At 41.0% G+C, this 27423-nt stretch overlaps 1 protein-coding gene across 4 annotated transcripts in view; it reads left to right on the top strand.

Moving 5' to 3' along the window:
- Positions 1 to 27423, top strand: part of LOC136407822 (uncharacterized) — a 43108-nt gene that overhangs the window by 2750 nt on the left and 12935 nt on the right. For 3 of the 4 annotated variants that reach the window (XM_066388338.1, XM_066388341.1, XM_066388340.1), the window contains 4 exons: positions 18654 to 18775; positions 21829 to 21967; positions 24648 to 24769; positions 27031 to 27141. In XM_066388338.1, coding sequence (XP_066244435.1) covers positions 18654 to 18775; positions 21829 to 21967; positions 24648 to 24769; positions 27031 to 27141 — 494 coding nt within the window. Of the gene's footprint in view, positions 1 to 1123; positions 1194 to 18653; positions 18776 to 21828; positions 21968 to 24647; positions 24770 to 27030; positions 27142 to 27423 lie in introns of all 4 variants that reach the window. The other variant, XM_066388339.1, reaches the window with a different exon arrangement.

Below are 27423 nucleotides of genomic sequence, written 5' to 3'. Positions count from 1 at the left end.
AGTTGACATACATTGTATTAATTTCAGGTATACAACCCAGTTATTAGACCATTATATAACTTACAAAGTGATCACCTTAATAACTCTGGTACCCATCTGGCACCATGCCTAGTTATTACAATATTATTGATTATATTCTCAGTGCTTTCCTTTACCTCCCCATGACTATTGTGCAACTACCAATTTGTTCTTCCTAATCCCTTCACCTTTTCACTTACACCCCCACTCCCTTTCCACCTAGACTCTCACCCCCTTTCCATCTATACCCCCACCACCTTTTCACCTGGCAACTGTTAAAAGTGCTCTTTGTATCTATCAGTCTATTTCTGTCCTGCTTATTCATTTATTTTGTTTTTTAGGTTCCACGTATAAGTGAAATCATATGGTGTTTTTTTGGTCTTATTTCATTTGCACAATATGTTATAGGTGGCATGACATTCATTTTATTTTATTTTTTTGAGACTAGAAGGGAGAGGGGGAGGAGAGAGATGAAAAACATCAACTCATAGTTGAATCTCTTTAGTTGTTCATTGATTGCTTCTCATATGTGCCTTGACCGAGAGGCTCCAGCTGAGCCAGTGATCCTTGTTCAAGCCAGCGGCGTTGGGCTTATGTTGATGATCCTGCACTCAAGCTGGTGAGCCGGTGCTCAAGCCTATGAGCCTGCACTCTAGCTGACAACCTCAGGGTTTTGAACTGGGGCCCTCAGCATCCTGTGCCAAAGTTCAATCCACTGTGCCAGCACTAGTCAGGCATGATAGCATTCTTTATAGCTGAGTCATACATACTCCATTGTGTATATGTACCACATCTTTATCCATTTATCTATTGATGGACATGTTTGTTGCTTCCATATTTTGGCTATTGTAAATAACATTGCAGTGAACATATGCATGCATATGTTTTTTCAATTTAGTGTTTGGGGTTTCTTTGGATAAATACTCAGAAGTGGAATACTGGGTCTTTGTTTATTTCTTGTTATAGTCTTTATTTTAAAGTCTATTTTGTCTAGTAGAAGTATTGCTACCCCATATATTTTTTAAGATTTTATTGATTTTATAGAGAGAAAGGGAGCATCAAGAAGCATCAACTCGTACTAATTGCTTTTATGTGCCTTGACCAGGCAAGCCCAGGGTTTCAAATGGGCAACCTCAGCATTCCAGGTCAACACTTTATCCACTGCGCCACCACAGGTCAGTCTACCCAGCTTTTTTATTTCTTTCCATTTTTATGAAATCTGTTTCCGACTAAATATCTTTACTTTCAGTCAGTGTGTCTTTTGATCAGAAGTGAGTCTCTTGCAGAAAGCACATATAAGGGTCTTGTTTTGTTATCCATTCAGCCAAACTTTGTCTTTTGATTAGAGCATTTAATCCATTTACAGTTTAATTGTTGATAGATAGGTAGTTATTGTCATTTTATTCATATTTTTTATCTTTTTACTCCTCCTTCTTAAAGAAGTCCCTTTAACGTTTCTTGTAATACTAGTTTGTTGGTGATGAGCACCTTTAGCTTTTTCTTGTCTGGGAAGCTCTTTATCTATCCTTCAACTCTAAAATAAATGATAGTTTTGGTGGGTAGAGTAATCTTGGTTTTAGATCCTTGCTTTTCATCACTTTGAATACTTCTTCCCACTCTCTTCTGACCTGCAAAATTTCTGTTAAATCATCTGACAGTCTTATGGGCATTCCTTTGTAAGTGGCTAACTCCTTTTCTCTTGCTGCTTTTAAAATTCTCTCTTTGTCTTTAACCTTTTGCATTTTAATTATGATGTGTTTTGGTGTGAGCCTCTTTGGGTTTATCTTGTTTGAGACCCTCTGTGCTTTCTGGACTTGTATGTCTATTTCCTTTATCAGGTTAGGGAAGTTTTGGGGTTATTTTTTGTTGTTGTTACGTTTGTTTTGTTTTTTATTTGCAGCAAGTAAAGGAATTCATTGGCTGTGCAGGAAGAAAGTTGGAGACAGGTTCAGAGAGTTAACTAGGGATGAATTGCTGCTGCTCATTGCTCTGCTGGTTGCAAGTCTTCTGGGGTCCTTTAGAGTAGTGATTTTCAACCTTTGTTTCTCACACACTCACAAACTAATTACTAAAGATAAAGGGGCCCTGACCTCTTCTTCTTTAGTAACTAATTTATTTGTGCCATGAGATGAAAATGGTTGTATTTAGTCAGGGGCACTGACCTTAGTAATTAGTGTGTGTTTGTGCCATGAAAAAAAAAGATTGAAAATCACTGCTGGGAGCTTAAGAGAAAGAGGGCAAGGAAAACATGATGGGAGTAAAAGGAGGGGGGAGAAGGTGCAGGTATGCACCCCAAAGAGAGAAAGCACCTCATTATTTTTTTCAAATAGTTTTCAATTCCTTGCTCTGTCTGTTCTAATTCTGGCATCCCCATTATTAGTATGTATAAAGTTGCCCCAAAGTCCCTCAATTTTTCAGAATCTTTATTCTTTTTTTTTTTTAAGAGAGCAGAAAGAGAGAGAGAAAGAAGTAGGGGGGAAAGAATGGGCAGCATCACCTCATAATATTTGCTTCTTGTATGTGCTTTAACTTGGCCAGCCCAGAGTTTTAAACCAGTGACCTCAGCATTCCAGGTTGACACTTTATGTACTGCACCACCTCTGGTCATTCCAGAATTTTTATTCTTTTTGCTGTTCTGATTGTGTGTTTTCTGCTTCCTTATCTTTCAAATTGCTGATGTGTTCCACTGTTTCATCTCCTCCAGTGTTGCTATTCTATTACGTATTCTTCATTTTAGTTATTGTATTCTTCATTTCTGACTGGTTCTTTTTATGTTTTCTATCTCCATTTTTATATTTCCTATCACTTTGTTGAAGTTCTCATTAAGTTTGTTTACTCTTTTTTTTTTTTTTTTTGATTGAGACAGAGAGACAGAGACAGATAGGACAGACAGACAGGAAAGGAGAAAGATAAGGAGCATCGATTCTTTGTTGTGACACCTTAGTTGTTCATTGATTGCTTTCTCCTATGTGCCTTGACCTGCGGACTACAGCAGAGAGAGGGACTCGTTGTCAAGCCAGTGACCTGGGCTCAGGCCAGCCACCTTGGGCTTCAAGCCAACAACCTTTGGGCTCAAGCCAGCAATCATGGGGTCATGATTGATCCTACGCTCAAGCCAGTGAGCCTGTGTTCAAGCCAGCGACCTCGAGATTTCAAACTTGAGTCCTCTGCATCCCAGTCGACGCTCTACCCACTACGCTACCACCTGGTCAGGCTCATCTACTCTTTTTAAAAAAAATGTATTTATTGCCCTGGCTGGTTGGCTCAGTGGTAGTGCGTCGGCCTGGTGTGCAGGAGTCCCAGGTTCGATTCCCGGCCAAGGCACACAGGAGAAGCGCCCATCTGCTTCTCCACTCCTCCCCCTCTCCTTCCTCTCTGTCTCTCTTCCCCTCCCGCAGCCGAGGCTCCATTGGAGCAAAGATGGCCTGGGCGCTGAGGATGGCTCTGTGGCCTCTGCCTCAGGCGCTAGAATGGCTCTGGATGCAACAGAGTGATGCCCCGGATGGGCAGAGCATCGTCCCCTGGTGGGTGTGCCGGGTGGATCCCGGTCGGGCGCATGCGGGAGTCTGTCTGACTGCCTCCCCGTTTCCAGCTTCGGAAAAATGAAAACAAACAAACAAACAAAAAATGTATTTATTGATTTTAGAGAGAGAGAGGAAGGGAAAAAGAGTGAGAGAGACAGAAACATCCATCTGTTCCTGCATGTGCCATGACCAAGGATCGAACCCATAATCTTTGTACATCAGGACAATACTCCAGCCAACAGAACTATCCAGCGAGGGCATCATCTACTCTTCCTTAAAGTTCATTGAGCATCCTTATAACCAGTGTTTTGAACTCTGCATCTAGTAGATTGCTTAGCTCATTTTGTTTAGTTCTTTTTCTAGAGTTTTGTTCTGTTCTTTCATAGGGGACATGTTTCTTTGCTCCTTATTTTGGCTGCCTCCCTCTATTTGTTTTTATGTATTAGGTAGAGCCAGTCTTGTTAGAATGGCCTCATGTAGTACACGTCTTGTAGAGCCCAGTGGTGCAGCCTCCCCAGTCACCTAGTCTGTGGACTCTAGGAGCACTCTCTGCCTACCCCTCCACCCCAGTGATCTTCTCTTGTAGTTGAGCCTTGATTGCTGTTGGCATGTCAATGGGAAGGATTTCCCCTTAGGTTGATTAGCTGCAAGGACTGGCCTCGAGCGCTGTTGAGGGTCTGCTGTGCAGTGGTTGACCACAGGGCAGGACTTGCTTCAGTGGGGCTCTGGTGCACATTGAGTCTGCCCCTTGAGTGTGCACTTGTGGATGTGGTTGGCTGGTGCTCTGCATTGTCTGAAACTGTACACTGGGTTCCCTGGCTCTGGTGCAGGCCAGCATCAGCCACCACCTGTATTCTGCCCGGGGTCACTCAGCATGAGTTACATAGCAATCTGTAAATGGCTGCTACTTGTGCTGGGCATGGAGGTACCAGCAGAGGCCAAGCTGGAAACTGAGGCCAGCTGCTGCTATGCCAGATCTGGGACCACTTAGCAAGAAGTACATGGCACTCAGAGGCCAGATGTTTGTTTGGGGTTTGTGGACCTCTGAAAGACTTTAGGGAAGTCTAAAGTATGAGCTAAGACAGGCCATTGTTTGGGAAAGCCACTGGAAACAACTTGGGTGGGCCCACACATTGGTCCCACACATTGGGTGGGACAGGGTCTTAACAAATAACCAAGGCAGGGTGAATGGTGTTAACTAGGTTGATAGAGACACAGATATGGTACCCATCTGCCAGCACTTCTTTCTGGTAGAAAGCTTCCCCTCCAGCCTGCGCCCAAAGCCAGACAGTACAGTTTCTCTTTGTATGTTGCTGGCACCCTTGGAGCTGCTGCCCTGGTGCTGAAACTCATTAGGAGTGAGTCTGAAAAAGTCCATGCACAGGCCCTTCAAGAGGAATGCCTGGGACTCCAGCATCCCTCCATCTTACTCAGCTACAGGTCCTGCTTGTTTTTGCAGCTATAAATTATGGGGCCTACTGTTCCCAGCACTGGAACCCTGGCCTGAGGAGCTGGTGTCAGGCTGGGACTACTGGCTTCTCAGGGGGAACCTTTGAAGCTGAGATATCCCTTCCAATTTTTAAGCATTACACGTGGGTGTGGAACCAGCCTGTTCTACATCTCCACCCCTCCTACCAGTCTGGACATGCCTTCTTCTGTATATCCTTAGTAATAGGACTTCAATTCAGTTCAGTTAGATTTCAAGCAGTTCTGAATGCTGGTTGTTCTGTAGCTTAGTTGTAATTTTGATGTAGTTATGGGAGGATTCCAGTACCATGTTTATCTACTCTGCCATCTTGACTAGAAGCCTCAAGTTAACATGAATATTTTTAAAAATGAGAGTATTACTTAGCTTAAAACGAAGCACTGTGTTTTAATATAAATCTGAAATGAAAGTATAATATATTATAATACCTTTTCATAGTAGTAAAATAACATAAAATTTGCTTTAAGTACATTCACATCATGCAACTGTTAACCCCATCCGTCTCAAGAACTTTCTCATCTTCCCAAACTGACACTTTTAGTAGACTTTTTTATAAAGTGGTTTTAAATATAGCATAGAAGATTCTTCCATTTTTTATTTTTCTAATTAATTTTCTTCTGGGGAAAAAATTATCTTTTATTCCTAGTATATAAGTCACTTGCATTATCTCTTACTTGTATGACATTTGCTTAAACCTTTAGTAATTATGACTCTCCCTGAATTTTTATACCTTTTAATTGAATGGCAAGTGACAACAGGTGTTGAGTATGACTTTGGTTTTGAGTTCATAGAGTTTATTGAAATTAACAAATATCTATATATTACTAGCAGGTAAAATCACAATAAATTTAAATACACAAAAGGCAGAATAATATTCTTGGTCTTTCAAGGAGTAATGGAATTATCATATCAAGACCCATGATTATTTAGGATTAGGCTGGTGGAACCAGAAGCTTGAACCAAAGCAGAGTCAAGCACATGTTCATTTCTGGTATAAACTGAAGATCTACAGGAAATAAAGGTAGGAGCCTACATTTTACCTTGGATACAGCTTGCTTAGGCCAAAAGTCTAGGAGATAGGTGAACACCATCCATATAGGAAGGATAAACCAAGTCTGAGGGACAAGCACACAAGAATACCACCCCCAAAAAATGAGTAAAAAATACAACAGCACTTCAGCACATGGATTCTGATCTGGTGGCAGAGCATCTATTCTCTTGTATTTTTGTATGTGTTTAATAAAGTGGACTCTCGATGTAGATTTCAAAGTGTAGGAGACTGATTTTTTTTTTTTTTTTTTTAAGGTGAGAGGAGGGGAGATAGTGAGACAGACTCCCGCATGCACCCTGACCAGGACCCACCCAACAACTCATCTTGGACAATGCTCAGTACTGAGCTATTTTTAGCACCTGAGTTTGTTGCACTCCAAAGGAACTATCTTCAGCACCCAGGGCCACGCTCGAACCAATGGACCCACTGGCTGCAGGAGAGAAGAGGGAGAGTAGGAATAGGGGGAGAAGCAGATGGTCATTTCTTCTGTATGCCCTGACCAGGAATCAAACCTGGGATGTCCAGACACCAGGCTGATGCTCTATCCACTGAGCCACTGGCCAGGACCTAGACCGTTTAACCTAAAGTAATTATTAATATGTTAGAACTTATGTGGCATTTTATTGTTTGTTTTCTGCTTGTTTTTTCTTTTTCTCAATATCTTTTTATCTCCTCTTGCCTACCTATAGGTTACTAAAATAGTTTTAGAATTCCATTCTTATTTATAGTGTTTCTCAATATATCTCTTCATATAGTTTTTGTTGTGGTCGCTCTGAATATTAAAATATAATATGTAACTTATCACCATCTGATATCAGCATTTTATCACTCCAGTGAAATATTGATATCTTCCATTTAGATCCCTTGACCCTCCCCAACTTTTTAAATACAGTATGTTTTATTGTACAGTATTTTCTCTATATACATTCACTACTATATTACATGGTTATATAATTTTTTTTTTTTTTTTTTTTTTACACGGACAGAGAGAGAGTCTGAGAGAGGAATAGATAGGGACAGACAGGAACGGAGAGAGATGAGAAGCATCAATCATCAGTTTTTTGTTGCGAGACCTTAGTTGTTCATTGATTGCTTTCTCATATGTGCCTTGACCGTGGGCCTTCAGCAGACTGAGTAACCCCTTGCTCGAGCCAGCGACCTTGGGTCCAAGCTGGTGAGCTGTTGATCAAACCAGATGAGCCCGTGCTCAAGCTGGCAACCTCGGGGTCTCGAACCTGGGTCCTCTGCATCCCAGTCCGACGCTCTATCCCAGCGGTTCTCAACCTGTGGGTCGTGACCCCAGTGGGGGTCACCTAAAGCCATCGGAAAATACATATTTATTATACAATACATTTTTAAATAAAATATGTATTTCTGATGGCTTTAGGCGACCCCTGTGTTTTGGTCGTTCGACCCCCGTCGGGGTCGCGACCCACAGGTTGAGAACCGCTGCTCTATCCACTGTGCCACCGCCTGGTCAGGCAGTTTTATAAATTTTAAATTAACCATCAAATATGGTTTAAGAAATTAGTAAGAAAAAAAAGTCACTATATTTATCCTATTTTTACCTATTTTGTTGTTTTCTTTCTGAAGTTCCAAGTTTTCTGCTATTTCCTTTCTGTTGGAGGCCAACCTATAGCCATTCTTTTTTTCTTTTTTCTTTTTTTTTTTTTTTTACAGAGACGAGAGAGGGATAGATAGGGACAGACAGGAACGGAGAGAAATGAGAAGCATCAATCATTAGTTTTTCATTGCGACACCTCAGTTGTTCATTGATTGCTTTCTCATATGTGCCTTGACGGGGGTGGGGGGGGGTGGGGGGGGGGCTACAGCAGACCCAGTTACCCCTTGCTCGAGCCAGAAATCTTGGGTCCAAGCTGGTGAGCTTTTTTTGCTTAAACCAGATGATCCCACGCTCAAGCTGGCGACCTCGGGGTCTCAAACCTGGGTCCTCCGCATCCCAGTTCGATGCTCTATCCACTGTGCCACTGCCTGACCAGGCCTTATAGCCATTCTTTAAATGTAGGTCTGCTGGCAACAAATTCTCTTAGTTTTTATTTTTCCGAAGATATATTTATTTCTCCTTCATTCCTGAAAAATAATTTCTTTTTTTTTTTTTTTTAATTTTTTTTTTACTTTTATTAATTTTTAGAGAAGAGAGAGAATGAGAGAGAGAGAGAGAAGGGGGAGGGAGGAGCAGGAAGCATCAACTCCCATATGTGCCTTGACCAGGCAAGCCCAGGGTTTTGAACCAGCGACTTCAGCATTTCAGGTTGATGCTTTATCCACTGCGCCACCACAGGTCAGGCTGAAAAATAATTTCATCAAATATAAAGTTCACAGTTTGCAGTCCTTTTTTTCCAACACTTAAAAAATACTGTAACTTCCTTTTGGCTCCCATAGTTTTGGGTGAAATAACCACTTTTGTTTGAATAGGTAATGAATCATCTCTCTAGTTGCTTTTAAGGTTTGTTCTTTGTCCTTTGTTTTCAGAAGTTTAATTATGATTTGTCCTTGTGTGGGTTTCTTTGGTTCTATCCAATTTGGAGTAGCTGAGCTTCTTAAATCTGTAGATGTATGTCTTTCACCAAATTTCAGGAGTGTTTAGTTATATTTATTCACTTTTCAACCCTACAGTCTTTTCTCACACTTCTGGAACTCATACTAAAGTTAGGTCTTTTGTTATTGTCCCACAGGTTACTGAGGCTCTCTTAAGTTATTTTTTTTTCAGTCTATTTTCTATGACGTAAATTTTGTTAATTTGTCTTCCAGTTCACTAATTCTGTCCCTTGTCTTCTGTCATCTCTGCTCTACAACTGAGTTCATCCAGCAGGTTCTTTAAGATTTTGATTATTGTACTTTTGGAATTAAAGAAATTGCCATTTAAATCTTTTTTACAACATTTCTTTGCTGAGGTTTTGTTTTTTCACTTGTTAGAAGAGAATTTATAAATGCTTATCGAAGCATGATTATGATGATTGCTTTAAGATGCTTGTCTGACAACCCAGGTTTTGATTCATTTGAATATTAGCATCAGGGTTGCCAAATTCAAATTATGATTTTTTCTGTTTTTGTTCTGATGAGTGACTTTTCACTTGTATCTTAGATATTTTGGATATTATGCTAAGATACTTTATCCTATCAATTCTTCTATCTTAGTAGGTAGTTGCCCTGCTTAGGTTCAGCCAGTTGGTTCTGGCCTACTTTGGTGAGCTCCAATAACAGTTTATTTTTCAGTGCCCTTGCAGTGCTATTCAGATCTGCTTTGTTCTTTGGCACTGCTGGGGTTCTTGCTCAGTCTATGCTGGTGTCACCTGCATAGAGAAAGACACTTTCCTGAACCTTATGTTGCTGAGCTGCCTTCTGCCGGTGGGGATGTGACACAAGCACTATAGGGCCTGGTTTACTCTGCTACAGGCAGAAGGCTAGGAGCTGCCAAGCCCAGGTCTTTTTATGCCACTGGGTGGAGGACCGGGAGACGGTAGGTTCCCCTGATGCTGCCAGATAGCCTGCCACTGCCCAGAGGTGTGGCATGGGGAATAAAGCTCCTCAGCAGTTCTCTTGTTTTTCCTCTTTATTGGCCTTTGGTGAGAGAATGCAGGCTTTTCTTTGTTCTCTTTTTGGTCTGTGCCTGTTGGTGGTTTTGGAATGCAGGCTCTCTGGTGCTCAGTCCAGGCTATGTGGAAGATAAGAAGAAAACCTAAGGAACTCACCATAGGGACCTTCCTTAAGTCCTGAGGTCCTTAGATAGTTCATATTCTTCCTTTTAGCTTTTAGCATCCTTTATGATTGCCTGTTGAATTATTTTCAGAGTATTTAGTTGTATCTAGAGGAAGGAACAGGGGAAAGTGAGGGAAGTTTCTGTCATCATGTCTGGAACCAGAAATCACTTCAATAAATTTTTAAAATTTGAATAAGGGCCCTGGCCAGTGGCTCAGCGGATAGAGTGTCAGCCCAGTTTATGGACATCCTGGGTTCAATTCCCAGTCAGGGCAGACAAGAGAAGCAACCATCTGCTTCTCATCCCCTCCTTCTCCCCCTTCTCTTCTTCACTTCCTGCAGTCAGTGGCTCAACTGGATTGAGCATCGGCTGCAAGAGCCTAGGATGGCTCGTTGTCCCAGTGCGTCAGCCAGTGGTGGGATTCAGCTGGTTCATATCAGTTTGGCAGAACTTAAACCTAATTTTTTGTTGAGTTCAGCAAACCAGTTGTGAAAATGGCACTTGTAATTAGGGTTCTCTCTAAGGTGATTGCCTGGGCAGCCACCCAATGTGAAAATCACAAATTTACATTCCTTACTCTTTTTTTAACGTTCATCTGTGCAACAGCATGTTCTAAGTGCCGTAGATATGTTCATTCCATCCATAGGTGAAAAATCTTGCAAGTGAGGATGCCAATAAAGAAGCAATATGGAAATATCTTAAATAACAGTTTTAATTGTTTTTTGTCAAGTATTATTTAATATTTTAAAACTTTTATAACAGTCTATTTCTGTGTATCTCTTTTATTCTTATTTAACTATTAAATGCATGAAATAATAAACTACCTTTCAGTATATTCTTTTTTTATATTTAAAATGGTCGTTACGGCCCTGGCCGGTTGGCTCAGTGGTAGAGCGTCAGCCTGGCGTGCAGGAGTCCCGGGTTCGATTCCCGGCCAGGGCACACAGGAGAAGCGCCCATCTGCTTCTCCACCCCTCCCCCTCTCCTTCCTCTCTGCCTCTCTCTTCCCCTCCCGCAGCCAAGGCTCCATTGGAGCAAAGATGGCCCCGGGCGCTGAAGATGGCTCTGTGGCCTCTGCCTCAGGCGCTAGGATGGCTCTGGATGCAACAGAGCGTCGCCCCGGAGGGGCAGAGCATCGCCCCCTGGTGGGCATGCGGGGTGGATCCCAGTCGGGCGCATGTGGGAGTCTGTCTGCCTCCCTCCCTGTTTCCAGCTTCAGAAAAATGAAAAAAAAAAAAAAAAAGTCATTAGGACAGAGAACTGGTTGTTAAATTATTTGAATCCCACCACTGACATCAGCCTCATGTGTTAACAATAGCTCATTACTTGTGCATCAGCCCCAGACAGGTTGCCAGGTGGATCCTAGTCGGGATGCATGTGAGAGTCTATCTCACTATCTCCCCTCCTCTCACTTAAAAAAAAAATTTTGAATAGGAACTTCAGAGTAACATATGATATGAATGAATAAGAGGTATTATATAACCCAGTATTTAATTGTGTATTGTAAATCTATTAGAGGTAAGGGTGTGGGTGAGTGAAGGCTGGAGGTCGAGGGGAATTCTGAAATAGGTATTATATATCTTAAAAGATGTTCAGTCTCACTAGTAATTAAAGAAATGCAAATTAAACAACAGAGTTTGTTTTTATGATAATATTCAATGCTATAGGGGTTTAATGGAATGTTTACTCCTACTTCTAAGAATTTACAATAAGGAAATAATCAGAAATGCAGAGACCATGCATGCCAGATTTTTAGCTGCAGTGTTCCCAGTGTTTCACAGTTATAAATAAATGGTGAAATAAATATGCATATGATGGAATATTTAAACAGCCTCTAAAAATAATGTTTTTTTAAGTTGATCTTAGGGAGAGAATAAAGAGAGGAATACCGATTTGTTGTTCCACTTATTTATGCAATCATTGGTTGATTCTTGTATGTGCCCTGACCAGGGCTCGGACCTGCAACTGTGGCATGTTGGAATGATGCTCTAACAACTGAGCTACGCAGCCAGGCCTTAAAAATAATGTTTTACAGGTTTAATTTTAGTAACACATTAAATACTTATGATGTATTAAGTGAATTCTAGTTTTACACACTTCAGTGATACCATGCTTTTTTGATGTTAGGTAGTTATTAAGACAAAAATGTCTTGTTATTCTTTTCAGATGTTATTTGTCAACCACCACAGATAGATCATCAAACTAATTTAAGGCCTGTTGGGCTAAAAATTTTCACAGTGCTTTACACATAGTGCTCAATAAATATTGGCTATTATTGCCAAAGACCTCTTAAGAATTTTGTTTCTAGAAGAGTATACATATTTATGTATACAACCAAGCATGTAATTTTAGACTCTTTGGACTGTATAAAGCTGATACATGGGTCCTCTTAGCTGGGGCCATGTTGAAGAATTCCTGCTGGAACTGAAGACTTTTTATCCTTGAATGTGGTTGAGTCAGTTTGTTGTACAGGGTAAGAAGTGTCAATTCTCATTTTCACTTAAGAAATGAGAAATTTTCAGTCATTTCCTTTTCTTAAATGACTAATTTAATATACAATCTTATGTTATCTTAACTGAAGATGCTCATATTAATTGGGGGATTGACTCCCAAATTAACATATTTATGGAGACAGAAATCCGTTGTTCTGGTTCACAATTTGCAGCCATCCTCGTCTTTCATTTTTCCACTGCTGCCATCACCAGCCCTTCCAAATCTATTAATAACCCAGTTGCTGTAGCAGTCAGGGTCTTATATATTACAGTGATAGGGTAAACTAAAGTAGTCCTGGATCAGAGAGCTAGATTGCCAAATCGTGTTCTGTTCCAGGGCCACTTTTATTTTTATTTTTTTTATTTATTTATTTTTTTCATTTTTCTGAAGCTGGAAACAGGGAGAGACGACAGACAGACTCCCGCATGCGCCCGACCGGGATCCACCCGGCACGCCCACCATGGGGCAACGCTCTGCCCACCAGGGGGCGATGCTCTGCCCATCCTGGGCATCGCCATGTTGTGACCAGAGCCACTCTAGCGCCTGGGGCAGAGGCCAAGGAGCCATCCCCAGCGCCCGGGCCATCTTTGCTCCAATGGAGCCTTGGCTGCGGGAGGGGAAGAGAGAGACAGAGAGGAAGGTGCGGCGGAGGGGTGGAGAAGAAAATGGGCGCTTCTCCTGTGTGCCCTGGCCAGGAATCGAACCTGGGTCCTCCGCACGCTAGGCCGATGCTCTACCGCTGAGCCAACTGGCCAGGGCCAGGGCCACTTTTAAATGGGCTGTTGAACAAGTCCAGAAGACAGCAGCCAGATGGCAAAGGAAATGGCTGTCATATCATATGAAGAACCTTGGTCATGAGCGAGGGAGAAGAGGAGACTATGGTACTGATAGAACTGTTATTAATACCTTGTTTGCCATTATAGAGAGGCTGTTGGGTATAGTAATTATATATAAAGTTCAGCGTTAGACCTGCATTCAGTACCATCTCTACAGTTTTCTGGACCCTACCACTTGAGACAAGTAACTTAACCTCTGACCTCAGATTCTTTTTAATAAAATAGAAATGAAAATACGTAGTGTAAGGTAGTTTTCCCCGCCATGGAAGAAGGAAGGGGCGTAGCCACTAAGTGTGGGTAAGCAAAAGCTTTATTGAGTACAGAGCGCATCCCACCGGATGATGTTCCCTGGTCCCGGGGACAGAGGCCAGGGAAGTCACATAGGGTGACCCGCGTGGGGAATATTTAAAGGGTCTGTAGGGTGGTCGAGCTAATATGACGTGGTGAAATCTCACTGGTTGACAGAAGGTCGCTCTTCCCAAGGACTCCTGGGAAGTTTCTTTTGGCGCACATGAGTGTGGGTGGCTCTAGCCAAAGTTCCCGGGTCTGGGTTCCTCACGTGACCTTCTCCCATTGCTGACCACTTTACACGTAGTATCACCTATAGGAGTCTTAGGTATTTTTGACAGTGTTTGTAAAGCACTGCTCAAAATCTAGCCTGCTGTTAAGTGCTCATTCAAAAAATGTATAGCATTAGAGATGACATTTTCTCTCAGGCTGAAATTGGAAAACTGAGTTAAAGGTACTGAGAGGCAGATTCTGACTCAGCAGGGGAAAGAAATGCTGTCCTTGAGAGTGTTCAGACAAGTGAACAACTGTCATTTCAGGAATGCATGGATAGATGCTGCCATTTAGTAATAGGTCATAGTCTAAGTTCCTTTTACACTGTCAGGCTCTTTATATAAGGCAGACCCACATGAAAACTGTTTTATAAACATGGTGGTTTATGTTGCAGAATTAAGCCCAAAGGAGTTGGGCTATGAAATATCTCTATTTAACCTAATGAGATTTTTATTGGCTTCTTCAGTTATACTGTTTCCTATAAAATGGGAGAACTAGCTGAGGATCACTGGTGTGAGTGATGTTATTAGAATTAAATGTGAGTCATAGAGGGTTCTAGTGTGCTATCATAGGAGGGAAGCTAAGCAGATGTTAAATATTAATTAGCACCTTGAGGAAATTTAACTAGATTTTAAGAATACATTAAAAAAGGCCAGGTTTCTTGTTGTTTTTAATGCATCTCAGATGCTATTTAAATTCTACCTAAAACAATTTGGAATTAATACTGTTTTTATTTTTCTAGAATTTATTTTCAGCCTCTAAAAACACTGTGAAGCACCAACTTAGATTATACTGTATAGGTGAGGAAAGAAAGAAGAGCTAAAAGACCTTCCTTCCCACATCAGTTCAGAGAGCCAAGTCATATTTCTTCGTCTTAACCCCTGTTGCTCAAAGGGAAGTTATGCAGAGAAAAGAACCTTTATATGTAGGAACACAGAGGGGTATAGTGAAAAAGAAGACTACCTTTATTTAGAGGCAGAAAACCTAGGTGTATTTCCTTGTGCTGCTGCTGGCCTGCTTTGTAACTTTTCACAATTCATTTAATTTTAGAAGACTCAATTACCTTGGCTGTGAATCTGAGAATGTGATCTTGTTTTGTCTTTCTCACAGGATGTTGTAGTTGTTAAATAACCTAGTTTCTATGTAAGAGAACTTTGTAAACTATACAGTGTTGTTCAAATTTTTTTAATTCATTTTAGAGAGGAGAGGGAGAGACAGAGAGAGAGAAGAGAGACAGAGGGAGAGAAGGGGGGGAGGAGCTGGAAGCATCAACTCCCATATGTGCCTTGACCAGGCAAGCCCAGGGTTTCGAACCAGCGACCTCAGCATTTCCAGGTCGACGCTTTATCCACTGCGCCACCACAGGTGAGCCTCTGTTCAAATTTTAATTGTTTTTTTGTAACATGAAAATAGCATTCTTAACCAACACAAGAATTATTTTATGTTAAGAAGGAAATCATGAAGCCCTGGCTGGTTGGCCTGCCATGCAGAAGTCCTGGGTTCGATTCCCGGCCAGGGCACACAGGAGAAGCGCCCATCTGCTTCTCCACCCCTTCCCCTCTCCTTCCTCTCTGTCTCTCTCTCTTCCCCTCCCGCAGCCAAGGCTCCATTGGAGCAAAGTTGGCCCTGGCGCTGAGGATGGCTCTATGGCCTCTGTCTCAGGCACTGGAATGGCTCTGGTTGCAGCAGAGTGAAGCCCCAGATGGGCAGAGCATCGCCCCCTGGTGGGCATGCTGGGTGGATCCCGGTCGGGCGCGTGAGGGAGTCTGTCTGATTGCCTCCCTGTTTCCAACTTCAGAAAAATACGAAAAAAAAAAAAATAATAATAATAAAAAAGAAGGAAATCATGAGCTTACTTAAAAACAACCAAAGATTTGGGGAGGGGGCAGGGGATGTGGAGAAGGATGAGATTTCCTTCAGGATCTTTATGTTTTTGTTCTACAGCTATTTTAAAACAGTAAGAAAGATACAATCCCCTTCAGGTCGCCTTACTGTAGCAAGAATTCAATATAAGAAAGTCTTTTAAGAGAAAGGTAAAATATTTTCATTAATAGTCCTTTCCAGTCTCTATTTGGCATCCCAGACAGTAGCTGAGTATTTTGCTTCCAGATAAATTACATTCTATTTTAAATTACATATGAGCTTCTTAGAAATCATATATTTGCCTGACCTGTGGTGGCGTAGTGGATAAAGCATCATCAGCCTGGAATGCTGAGGTTGCAGGTTCGAATCTTGGACTTGCGGTCAAGGCACATAGAAGTGCCACAATTATAAGTGATGCTTCCCGCTCCTCTCCCCCCCTTCTCTCTCTCGCTCGCTCTCAAATCAATAAATAAAATCTTTTTAAAAATCATACATTTTTAGAGACAGTTTTAAAAATTTAAACAGAAGAGTCAAAACAACAGAACAGTGAACTCCACATCTACATCCACCAACTATCAATCTTTACCATACCTTCCCCATCTTTATTGTTTACACACTTCCACACTTCCTCTTTTCCAGGTCATTCAAAACTAGGCACAGCAGAGAGAAATGGCGGCGTGAGAGATACTCCTCATTTCTCCCCTTGAAATTTCAACAAATGCTACCACTATATGCAGAGAAAAAAACCCAAATGAACCTGAAATATACATGTATCGGATAGATAAAAGTAGGCACAGCCACCAGAAATATGCTACTTTAATGATAATTTTATCTGCTAAGACCAAACGCAGTATGAGCAGCAACATGATTGTTGTAAAGTTTATTTTTTAATTATTTTATTCATTGAGAGGAGGGGAAACAGAGAGACAGACTCCCGCATGAGCCCTGACAAAGATCCACTTGGTAAGCTCACTAGGGTCCGATGCTCTGCACATATGGGGCATTGCTCTGTTACTGAGCAACCAAGCTCTTAGCGCCTGAGGTGGAGGCCATGGAGCCATCCTCAGAGCCTGGGGCCAATGGAGCCATAGCTACAGGAGCAGAAGAGAAAGAGAGAAGTGAGTGGGGGGAAAAGTGAAGAAGCAGATGGGTGCTTCTACTGTGTGCCTTGACCGGGAATCAAATCTGGGATATACACAAGCCAGGCCGACGCTCTATCACTGAGCCACTGGCCAGGGCCATAAAGTTTATTTTACAGTTGGCATCAGCTGTTAGTGTTTATTATCTGAAGTCTTGGAGACATTTTGTTGGAGGCAGGGATTCTCAGTTAAAGTTATCATAGTTATCCTTGTGTGGTGCCTCCTAAACTTCTAAGATACAGTCAGAGAAGGAATATTTGATTACTTACTGGTGAGTTTAAGATCCTAAAAACTAATGGCAGTGCTATTCTTGAGTAAAGGTAGTTAAAATACTACATTTTTAAAATGCCTTTGTTTTTCTATAACATGCTGAAATAGTCAAGTTTTATGTTTTTGTTTTTTTTTTTTTAAATTATTTTATTGATTTTACAGAGAGGAGGGGGAGGAACAACTCATAGTTGCTTCACTTTAGTTGTGAGGAGCCACTGAGCCACTTCACCTGCAGGTGTTGTAAAGTACCAAAAACTACAGAATTAATATTAATATTTTAAGAGGCTTGGAGAACATTTTATTAATTTGGGTTAAGGTGTACAGAGAAATTGTGAGAATAGTCTCTGTACTGTGTGATTGGTATAGTCAGGATGGCGCTTGGCATTGTATTGTAAATGCAAAGGGGAGGAAAACATGGATCCCCAGACATTCCACCACACCTGTGGGGAAAGGGGTGATTGGCTAGCCAGGTGCAGGGAGAGAAAAGCCAAAATAAACCTATTCTTATAACTGTGAGCCATTTGCGAGCATTTGTCCCCACGGAAACTACCTCTCCTATGTAAATGTGTGTAGTTAACACGTGTGACTCTGGACAGAGAGATAACAGATGAACACTAGATAATATGGGAATGCCTTTTAATATGTAAAAAGATATCTTTCTGCCATTGTGTTGACTTATAAATTTTGTTTTCTCCAAAATAATGTATGGCTTGCAAATTGAATGTGGTCCTATCATGTTAAAGGACATATGACTATAACCAATAGTGGTAAGGGGCTCCTAATTACAATTTTTGCTTCTGTACTTCCCTCTTACAAAACTATAAAAACTAGGTAGAACAAAGGGCGGGGGCGCTCTCCTTCAGATTTCTGTCGGAGTTGCTGGAGTTGCTGCCGCTTGGCCAAGCTAGACAATAAAGCTTTGGTGTGTAATGGACGGACTTTGTCCGTGTCTTCAATGTTTCGGGTTCCTCCTGAATAGGATTAACAGTTGTTCATTGATTGCTTCTCATATGTGCCTTGACCAGGCAACTCCAGGGTTTTGAACTAGCAACTGCAGCATTCCAGGTTAACGCTTTATCCACTGTGCCACCACAGGTCAGGCAAGTTTTATGTTTTCAAGCAGTTTCAATAAAGGAAAAACTCCGGCCTAGCGTGCGGAGGACCCGGGTTCGATTCCCGGCCAGGGCACACAGGAGAAGCGCCCATTTGCTTCTCCACCCCTCCGCCGCACTTTCCTCTCTGTCTCTCTCTTCCCCTCCCGCAGCCAAGGCTCCATTGGAGCAAAGATGGCCCGGGCGCTGGGGATGGCTCTGTGGCCTCTGCCTCAGGCGCTAGAGTGGCTCTGGTCGCAACATGGCGACGCCCAGGATGGGCAGAGCATCGCCCCCTGGTGGGCAGAGCGTCGCCCCATGGTGGGCGTGCCGGGTGGATCCCGGTCGGGCGCATGCGGGAGTCTGTCTGACTGTCTCTCCCTGTTTCCAGCTTCAGGAAAAAAAAATAAATAAATAAATAAATAAAGGAAAAACTCAATATTTTTAATGGAACACTTGTCACAATTTGAGTATTTCATTGGCTAGAAGGTTTATTTATTGTTATGAATTGATGCCATCTGGTGGAAAATATACCCATTGTAATCACTTACTCTACGTTACCACAACCATAAAAGCTATTTCTTCTCTTTTTTGTTCCAGGAGATTTTGATGAGTTCACTCAAGATAATAATGACAGTATGTTGAAAAACATAGCAGAAGATCTTCGGAATTGCTTACCTCTTGAAACCATGCTTTCCTCAGAACATGTGGCTCTCCAAAAAGTAAATGCATTATTATTAATTTACTCTTAGTGTTACTTGAGGATTCTGCAGTCCTTCCCTAACCCTAGTCCTGAATTCTGCTTTAAATTACTTTTCATGGCCCTGGCCGGTTGGCTCAGCGGTAGAGCGTCGGCCTGGCGTGTGGGGGACCAGGGTTCGATTCCCGGCCAGGGCACATAGGAGAAGCGCCCATTTGCTTCTCCACCCCCCCCCCTTCCTCTCTGTCACTCTCTTCCCCTCCCGCAGCCAAGGCTCCATTGGAGCAAAGATGGCCCGGGCGCTGGGGATGGCTCCTTGGCCTCTGCCCCAGGTGCTAGAGTGGCTCTGGTCGTGGCAGAACGACGCCCCGGAGGGGCAGAGCATCGCCCCCTGGTGGGCAGAGCGTTGCCCCTGGTGGGCGTGCCAGGTGGATCCCAGTCGGGCGGATGCGGGAGTCTGTCTGACTGTCTCTCCTCGTTTCCAGCTTCAGAAAAATACAAAAAAAATAATAATAAAATAAATAAATAAATAAATAAATTACTTTTCATTTGGTGCTTCAACCATGTTCCCAACTCTTTGGAGTCTCTAAGCCTCTGGCTTCCCAGTACTATTCACATAACAAATATTTTTTTGAGGGCATCCTGTTTGCCAAGCATTCTCAACTGTTTCACCCCATGCTTCCCCATCCCCCCAATTCAAAGCCCCATAGTAATGTGGTTCCACCTATGTCTGCCCTGCTTTTCTTTTCCTGTTCCATTTCCCTCGCTTTTATCAATGGTGAAGTTTTACTTCTTTATTTTCTTCTTCTACTTTTGCATTTGTACAATTTTTGCTTATTCTTCTAGTCCTTTATTCCTAGAATTAGTTCTCATTTTTTTTCTCCAGACAGCCCCTCAAGTCCCTTCAAATCCCAACTTCTATGAGATACATATGCTATAAATATTGTTTCCTAAAGCAAAGGTAATGAAAATAATCTCTTCTCCCACTGATCCAAAAGCAGCAACCCTCCATATGGTTTTTCAGCATGTAAGTTCCTGAGCAGAGAGGCTAAATCCTGTACATTTTTAGCAATGCTGTTCACATTGTGAGCACTTAGCAAATCTTAGTAAACATCTGCTCAATTCAGAGTGGATTCTCAAGGAAGAAAATAGTAAATAGTACTAAAACTGAGAGGAATAATCTTGTAGGGCCAGTAGCCTCCGCCATCGTGGCCAGGCGCGTGCAGGTTCCCCTTGAATTCGGATAGACAGTAAAGAAACAGCGAAGCCAAAAAATGGTGGGCCATTCCTTTAGTCAAGTCTCGCATTGGCCTATAAGCAAAGCACAGGGCTGCCAAAGCCACTGACACATTCTCCAGTTCGACAACCAGGAGAATCTTCTCCGGTTTCTCCTAGAATCAAAGGCCTCACTAGTCTCAATGGAGCTCACAAAGCCCCTCACCTTTGGCTCCCCTTCTGCACACCTTCTCTCTTCTCTGCAAATTTCTTTCTGCCTCTTCTCCTTCTCTTCTTTTCAAACTTTTTGGCACAAAGACCTCTTCAACAGCAAATATTCAATATTAGCAAAACAATGGCCCTTCCCAAGCAGGAAAGTAATTTGCAATTTCACAGATTACATATACCTGGCGCTGCCCAGCCCCAATGCAAACTATAAGCGAGCAAACATAAAAATCATATTTTACAAGCTTATTTGACCAACATATCTGTACTGTAGTTTTGATGTTATTAATAAAACAGTCTTATCAGTATCATGATTCACCACAATACATAAAATGAGGAAAAAGTACTCATTGCAAGTTAATGACCAACCCACAATCACATATCCCAGTGATTGGCAAACTGCGGCTCGCGAGCCACATGCGGCTCTTTGGCCCCTTGAGTGTGGCTCTTTCACAAAATACCACGTGCGGGCACTACTTTGATAAAGAATGTACCTACTTATATAGTTTAAGTTTTAAAAATTTGGCTCTCAGAAGAAATTTCAATCATTGTACTGTTGATATTTAGCTCTGTTGACTAATGAGTTTGCCGACCACTGACCTATTCTAATAAACCTTTCATCTTCCTTTGTTTCCTTCTGGTCCTTGTGTATGTTCATACATCTTACATACTTGTAATATAGATTGTGTGTGTAGATGTAGATATAATTTTGTAGATTTCCAAGCAGATAGGTTTATACTTTACCATAGTTAAGGTAGAAGGAATTAGACTTGCTTTATATATTTTCAGTATTTGGAAAAGGGTCATTATTTGTAAGCCATAGCGTTTACTAATATTTTTTATTATTTGAAACCTTTGCCTCTAGGCAAAGATTATTTGTTAAGTATTTTGATGGGAAAGTCACTGACATGTAGGACTCAAGACCTGGTATTAGTCTTCATTCTTACCCCTCTTACTAGCTCGTATCATTTCTTTGGAGAAATCTCTCTGGGTATTGGTTTCTTTATTTGTAAAAATACTGCTTCAGATGGCAAGATGGTCTCAAAATACTCCTTTCAAGTAAAATTTTATGCATTTTTCGTAGCCATGTTTTGCATCATTATAGATCAAAAAAGTTGGCCACTGACAAAAGGACCCCCATTTGTATGATTTCCTTGAGACTCCTTACCTGAATGAGCAGGTGAAATCCATCAAATTGGTTGACCATGCAAGATGTGAGCCCCTCATCTGGAATGGCAGAGTATGTCTCTGACAAGCACACCCAGGGAGGCAGTGATGAGAGCTCAGCCTTAGACTGGCTTCCCAAAGCCACAAGGATGACTTCCCCGGTCACCAAAGCAGTACATGATGTCAGAATTACCTTTACCTTTTCTATAAATTGTACCAAATTATCCACTTAGGTCCTTTTATTTGTACCAGTCCTTCAAATAAAGTAATTTGGTACTCTAACCCCACTCCCCCCAAAAAAAGTCTCAGAAAGAAATGAAAAAAGTTGCTGACTTACAAGTGAAACTAGTTTCTGTGCCTTGTTGGCAAAATTTTAGCATATGAACCACTGATGTTTTGCCTTATTTAGCAATAAAAAGAGACTTTTTTGTACTCTGTTTCTTTTGATGTGTTTCTTCTCTCCACCAGATACAGCAGCGGCCAGAACCCACAGTTCACGTGGATGCATTCCTTTATGATGAAGACTTTATTGATTCATTATGTGAGGAAGGAAAAATGAGCAGAAACTACTGTATGATGTGCGGCTCACACCAGATAGCACCTTTAGGTCAGCACTCAAGTATGCAAACCTGATGACTGTGTGTGTGCTTTTCCTTAGATGTCATGAGTATGCAAATTATTGGCAAGGCCATTCAATGTTTTCTGAAAGCAGAAGGCCAACCTCTAGCATAGCCATTACCAGCTATAGTGGTTAGGGAGACTAAATAGAAATTGTCTAAGAAAGCCAGGCCCCTTAATGCCTCCCAGGAGGATATCTCTGCTTTTCACAAGAACTGTTTAATCATAGGTGACTTTTGAGGTCCAGAAACTAACCAGATGTGACTAAGTACAGAAAAAATGACTCATCTTTTCCATACTCAATAGAAATTCATATATAAACCATAATGCTGATTTATTATACTATAGTTATATTAATTAAATATACTTAGGGAGCTGAAATGTTCTCCCTATGAACATATCTGCTTGAGAAATCAGATATTAATCAGATATTGTTGGATGAACATGGACTCAGAGAATGGATAATCTTGAGAAAGAGTTTATTCAGGCCATGATTTAACCTAGTAGATCATCTCCAGTCCATAACAGGAAACCAATTCTAGTAGCAGAAATTCTCCTGCATCTCCGCCCCTCAGATGTAGCACCTATGTCTCAATTGGCAAATTAGACTGACTGCTATTATTAACTTTCCTATTAATATATACATATTTTTTTCCTTTCTTTTTAGGGAGAGAGACAGGGACAGACAGACAGGAAGGGAGAAAGAGGAGAAGCATCAACTCATAGTCGTGGCACTTTAGTTGTTCGATTGCTTTCTTTAACATGCCTTGACCAGGGAGGCTCCAGCTGAGCCAGGGACCCCTTTCTCAAGCCAGCAACCTCAGGCTTCAAGCCGGCAATCTCAGTTTCAAACCTGAGTCCTCTGCATCTCAGGTTGATGCTCTATCCACTGCACCACCACCTGGTCAGGCTATTAATATACTCTTTGTTCAAACTGGATATGATTGTCTATAACTTTAGACCTATGTTAATTTCCCTGCTGAGATTGGTTGCTTAGAGTGTGGGCTATCCTCCAGGTGAATAACCTTGTGCTCATATCACTGTTTTTAGATATTATTCTCACAAGTTAACTACTACTACCAAATAGGTAATATGTTGTGAGTGCAAATATAGTATATTGTACCTGCACTATAGTTGGGGATTGAACTTCCTGATTTACTGGTTTAAGATTCTATTTTTAGATAGTACTTATGGTTTCCATTTGAAGTAGTTGAAATTCACAGAATAAAAAAAGACTTAGACAAGAACTGTGAAGGGAAAACTAAAAAGTTAACTATAACTATAACACCATATCAGCTCTGATTTATTAAAATATATAGAAGAGCTATGTTTAGCTCTGGCCAGGTTACTTAGTGGATGGAGTGTCATCCCAGTGCCCCAAGCTTGCAGGTTCAATTCATAGTCAGGACACATTTGAGAAGCACCACTGAGTGAATGACTAAGTGGAACAACAAAGTGATGCTTCTCGCCCTCTCTCCCTTCCTCTCCCTCTCCCTTTCGCCCTCTCTCCTTCTCCTTTTTCCCCTCCTTCTCTCCCTTACCCTCTTCCTCTCCCTCACCTCTTCCTCTCTATCTCTCTCTTAAATCAAAAGAAAAAAAATTTTTTTAAAAGGAAGAGCCATGTTTGAAAAAAAATTGAAGATAAAAATGCACTTTCCCATAAAAATCAAGTTGTAAATAGTGACTGGGTATCTATGCCAGTCCAGATAACTATCATGAATCTGAAATGGCTATCATCATGTGGGACCCTCGTTCCCTATATGACAAGGGGATTGTCTAGCTACTAATGATGACTCTGTAGCCCAGGGTAGAAATGCTAATGTGGCAAAGAAGATAGTGAAGATGAAGATCTGAGGGAGATAAGGATTGCTGTAGGCAAGGCCCACCCATACTGCATTACTTATGATGTCTACTCATACCCTTTATTTTCTTCCCAGTAATTACCCTCCCTGCTTCCATTTTCTTTGCCACAGTCTATTAGTTATGACCAACACTTCTTTCCTTCCAGACCATTATGTTATGTAAAATGTAGCATAGTCTTTGCATTACCTCCATATAAGAAAAAAACAGACTCAAGCTCTCCCAGATAGTTCATTAGAGAAATAATGGTGTGAGAAGATGAGGTAGAAGGCTAGCAACTAAGTTAAGGAAACTAAAAACAATTTGTGGGAGTATCTTAACCTTCTTCCATACCACCCCCCTTCTGCAGTCCAGACACATTTTAGGTTGGTCAAGGCTGCCATGTTGCGCAACTCCAGAGATGATCATTCATTTGGTAGTCTGCCATCTCTGCTGCAATGCATGTGGCAGTTCTGTGGTTGGCTGTGGGTAAGGTGAAAAAAGCAGATGGTTTGGAGTTAGAAAGCAACAGGTCATAAGGAAAAAAAGGAAATGAGGGGCTGGCAGAAATGTGGACAGGCAGCTGATTAGTTGGTCCCTACAGGCTTTTTAAATGTCAGAGACTTCATACTTATTCTTCTCTAATACAATTCAGAGTGAATGAGGGAAAAAATGTCACATTAATTTTTTATCAATAAATGGCTTTCATTGATTAAGAAAATAAAAGCATGAAATATCCTTTATAAATATAAGTGAAAGATTTAGAAATACAAAATGAAATTATTAATACCCAAGCAGAATTTGATGTTCATTCTGTTCTAATTCTCCAGGATTTATTTCTCATTCCTTTTCTCTCATGGAATTGAAGTTCATTTATCATCACGTACTCCCTGATCTGTCGGGAAAGCTCTTGGTTGACGTTGGCTCCAGGCTTGGCACAGTCCTTTATGGGGTAAAATCCAGCTTGTGGACATACTCAACATTTGGAAAATGTTTTCTTCTGCTAGCAAGAGTTTTGCCTGCCACGATTCAAAGTGACAGCTTGATTTCTTTTATTAGAGTAACGATAATGAAGTTAATATATTGAACTTGGAATTTCAAAAGTCAGCTCTGATTTCCTTATTAGTTTGTCTCTGTGACACAAATGAAGGGATAGCAACAGAACAGAAGCAGCTAACACTGATCATAATGCTTTGCTGGTCACCACTGCCCTTTTTTTTTTTTCTTCTTTTTTTTTGTATTTTTTTCTGAAGTTGGAAACGGGGAGGCAGTCAGACAGACTCCTGCATACGCCCAACCGGGATTCACCTGGCATGCCCACCAGGGGGCAATGCTCTGCCCATCTGGGGCATCGCTCTGTTGCAACTAGAGCCATTCTAGCACCTGAGGCAGAGGCCACAGAGCCATCCTCAACCCTCGGGCCAACTTTGCTCCAATGGAGCCTTGGCTGCGGGAGGGGAAGAGAGAGACAGAAAGGAAGGAGAGGGGCAGGGGTGGAGAAGCAGATGGGCGCTTCTCCTGTGTGCCCTGGCCTGGAATCGAACCCAGGACTCCTGCACGCCAGGCCAATGCTCTACCACTGAGCAAACCGGCCAGGGCACCACTGCCCTTCTTAATCTGTTTTATTTGTACTGTACCAAAGTTGTATACTAGCTTTGATAAGGTTCTTATAAAACTGACAAATTTACTGGACCTAGGAAATTGCATATGACCGTAAGCAAGTCACTTAACACCTCTGGGCCTCGAGTTTCTCCCCTATTAGTGAGCAAACTAAATGATATCCAAGAACAGACATATCTTGCTATAATTTTCTGTGATCCAAAGTTTGAATGTAGACATTTGTTTCTGAAATACCACTTCAGTGTGGCTTTTTAGAAAACTTAAATCATGATTGTTGCCAGTGGTCGGCAAACTCATTAGTCAACAGAGCTAAATATCAATAGTATGATTGAAATTTCTTTTGAGAGCCAAATTTTTTAAACTTAAACTATATAGGTAGGTACATTTCTTATCAAGGTAACGCCCACACGTGGTATTTTGTGGAAGAGCCACACTCAAGGGTCCAAAGAGCGGCATGTGGCTCATGAGCCGCAGTTTGCCAACCAGGGGATCAAAAAGCCAAAATGTGATTTCTGGTTGTCATTAGCAGACTTGTTAAAACATGTGGCAAACAGCAGGAGAGGCTCATACCAGAAACCCACACTGTCAGTTCCCAGCATCAATGCCGGCCCTAAGCAGTAACGATTAACTCTTTGATGCTTCATTGATTCTTCAGCGTTAAAACTTTTTTTTTTGTAGTCAAGAAAGATAGCCATCATAATGGAACATACACAGTTGTCAGATGGTTTTCTTTAGAGATCAGTAGAGATTGTGATTGTTTACCACATATTGTCCACTGTTGTCTGTTTTCTGGATTTATTAAAAAAGTATATAACTGAAATAATTGGCTATGCAGATATGTGGCAGTGTTAATAAATTTAAACATATAGTCATTTTTCTTCATAGTAGGTCACTTAGTCAACAAAAATTTTTCAGTATCTACATATGCTCTGTTGAACATATCCTAAAACCCATGAGCTATGAACATAAATCTGGTTTACACTTAGGTGTTAGTTGATGTAAAATGATATTCAGAATATGATTTGACATTTTCCAGATATTTTGTTATTGAAACCAAAATAGATACATAACAATATATGGTCTGTTCTTGATTATCCTTGTTAATTAATTGGTCTTTATTTTGGCGGATTGCCAGACACCAGGCTGACTTCCTGAGCCAAACAAACATACTTCCAGTTACCTTCCTTGTTGTCAGGTGGTATGTGATTTTCCAATTGTAGCCCCCACAGGTTTACTCCCTTCCCCTGAGGCAACTTTCAAAGAGATTACTAAAATAGGGTATTAAACAGAGAATCTATCTATATGTGGTCACTTTTCTCATTTTCACTTTTGTTGAATTCAGTTTTATCAGAAAATGTAAGAAATCAATCTTTAAAAATATAATTACTTTTAAGTAATGGAAATTAATAAACTACAATCAAGTTGTTGATTAGTAAATCTAAGTTCTTAAAGTTTTACATAAGCTGCAAGATGTTATTTATCTTTTATTTTTACTTTATGGAATTCTTCTTAAAAGTGTGACTTTTTAAATTTCAAGTAGAAATAAACCAACAATTTAATTCATTTGCACTCTAATATATTCTCATTTTTTAGGGTTATCTTTATAGTTCAGCATTGCAGCTATATGGAGTAGAATTGAATGGAGACTTCTGCCAGTTGCAGGAAATGATCATTAAAAAGTACCAATTCACTGACAGAATAAAGGTACCCTTTTAAATATATATTCTGTTTTTCATTGAATAGCATAATTTAGCCAAATTTCTTCTGCACTGTAGTTGGAAAATTGTTTTGAATCTATTCTTGGTTGCTCTTGTGTAGAAACAGATTTGAGTTGACTTAATATTTTAAAAATAATAATAAATATGAATTATTATCATTATATTCCACTCACATATTTCTCTTCCAATTTTATTAGAAAGTAGTTTTTTTTCCCCTTAATTTTCTTTACATCAGCTATAGTATTGGTAGCTGCATTTTTGAATCTCT

Source organism: Saccopteryx leptura, chromosome 6, assembly GCF_036850995.1.
Source record: "Saccopteryx leptura isolate mSacLep1 chromosome 6, mSacLep1_pri_phased_curated, whole genome shotgun sequence".
Taxonomy (NCBI): domain Eukaryota; kingdom Metazoa; phylum Chordata; class Mammalia; order Chiroptera; family Emballonuridae; genus Saccopteryx; species Saccopteryx leptura.
Note: the sequence above shows the minus strand (reverse complement) of the source record. Positions and strands in the feature narration are given on the sequence as shown.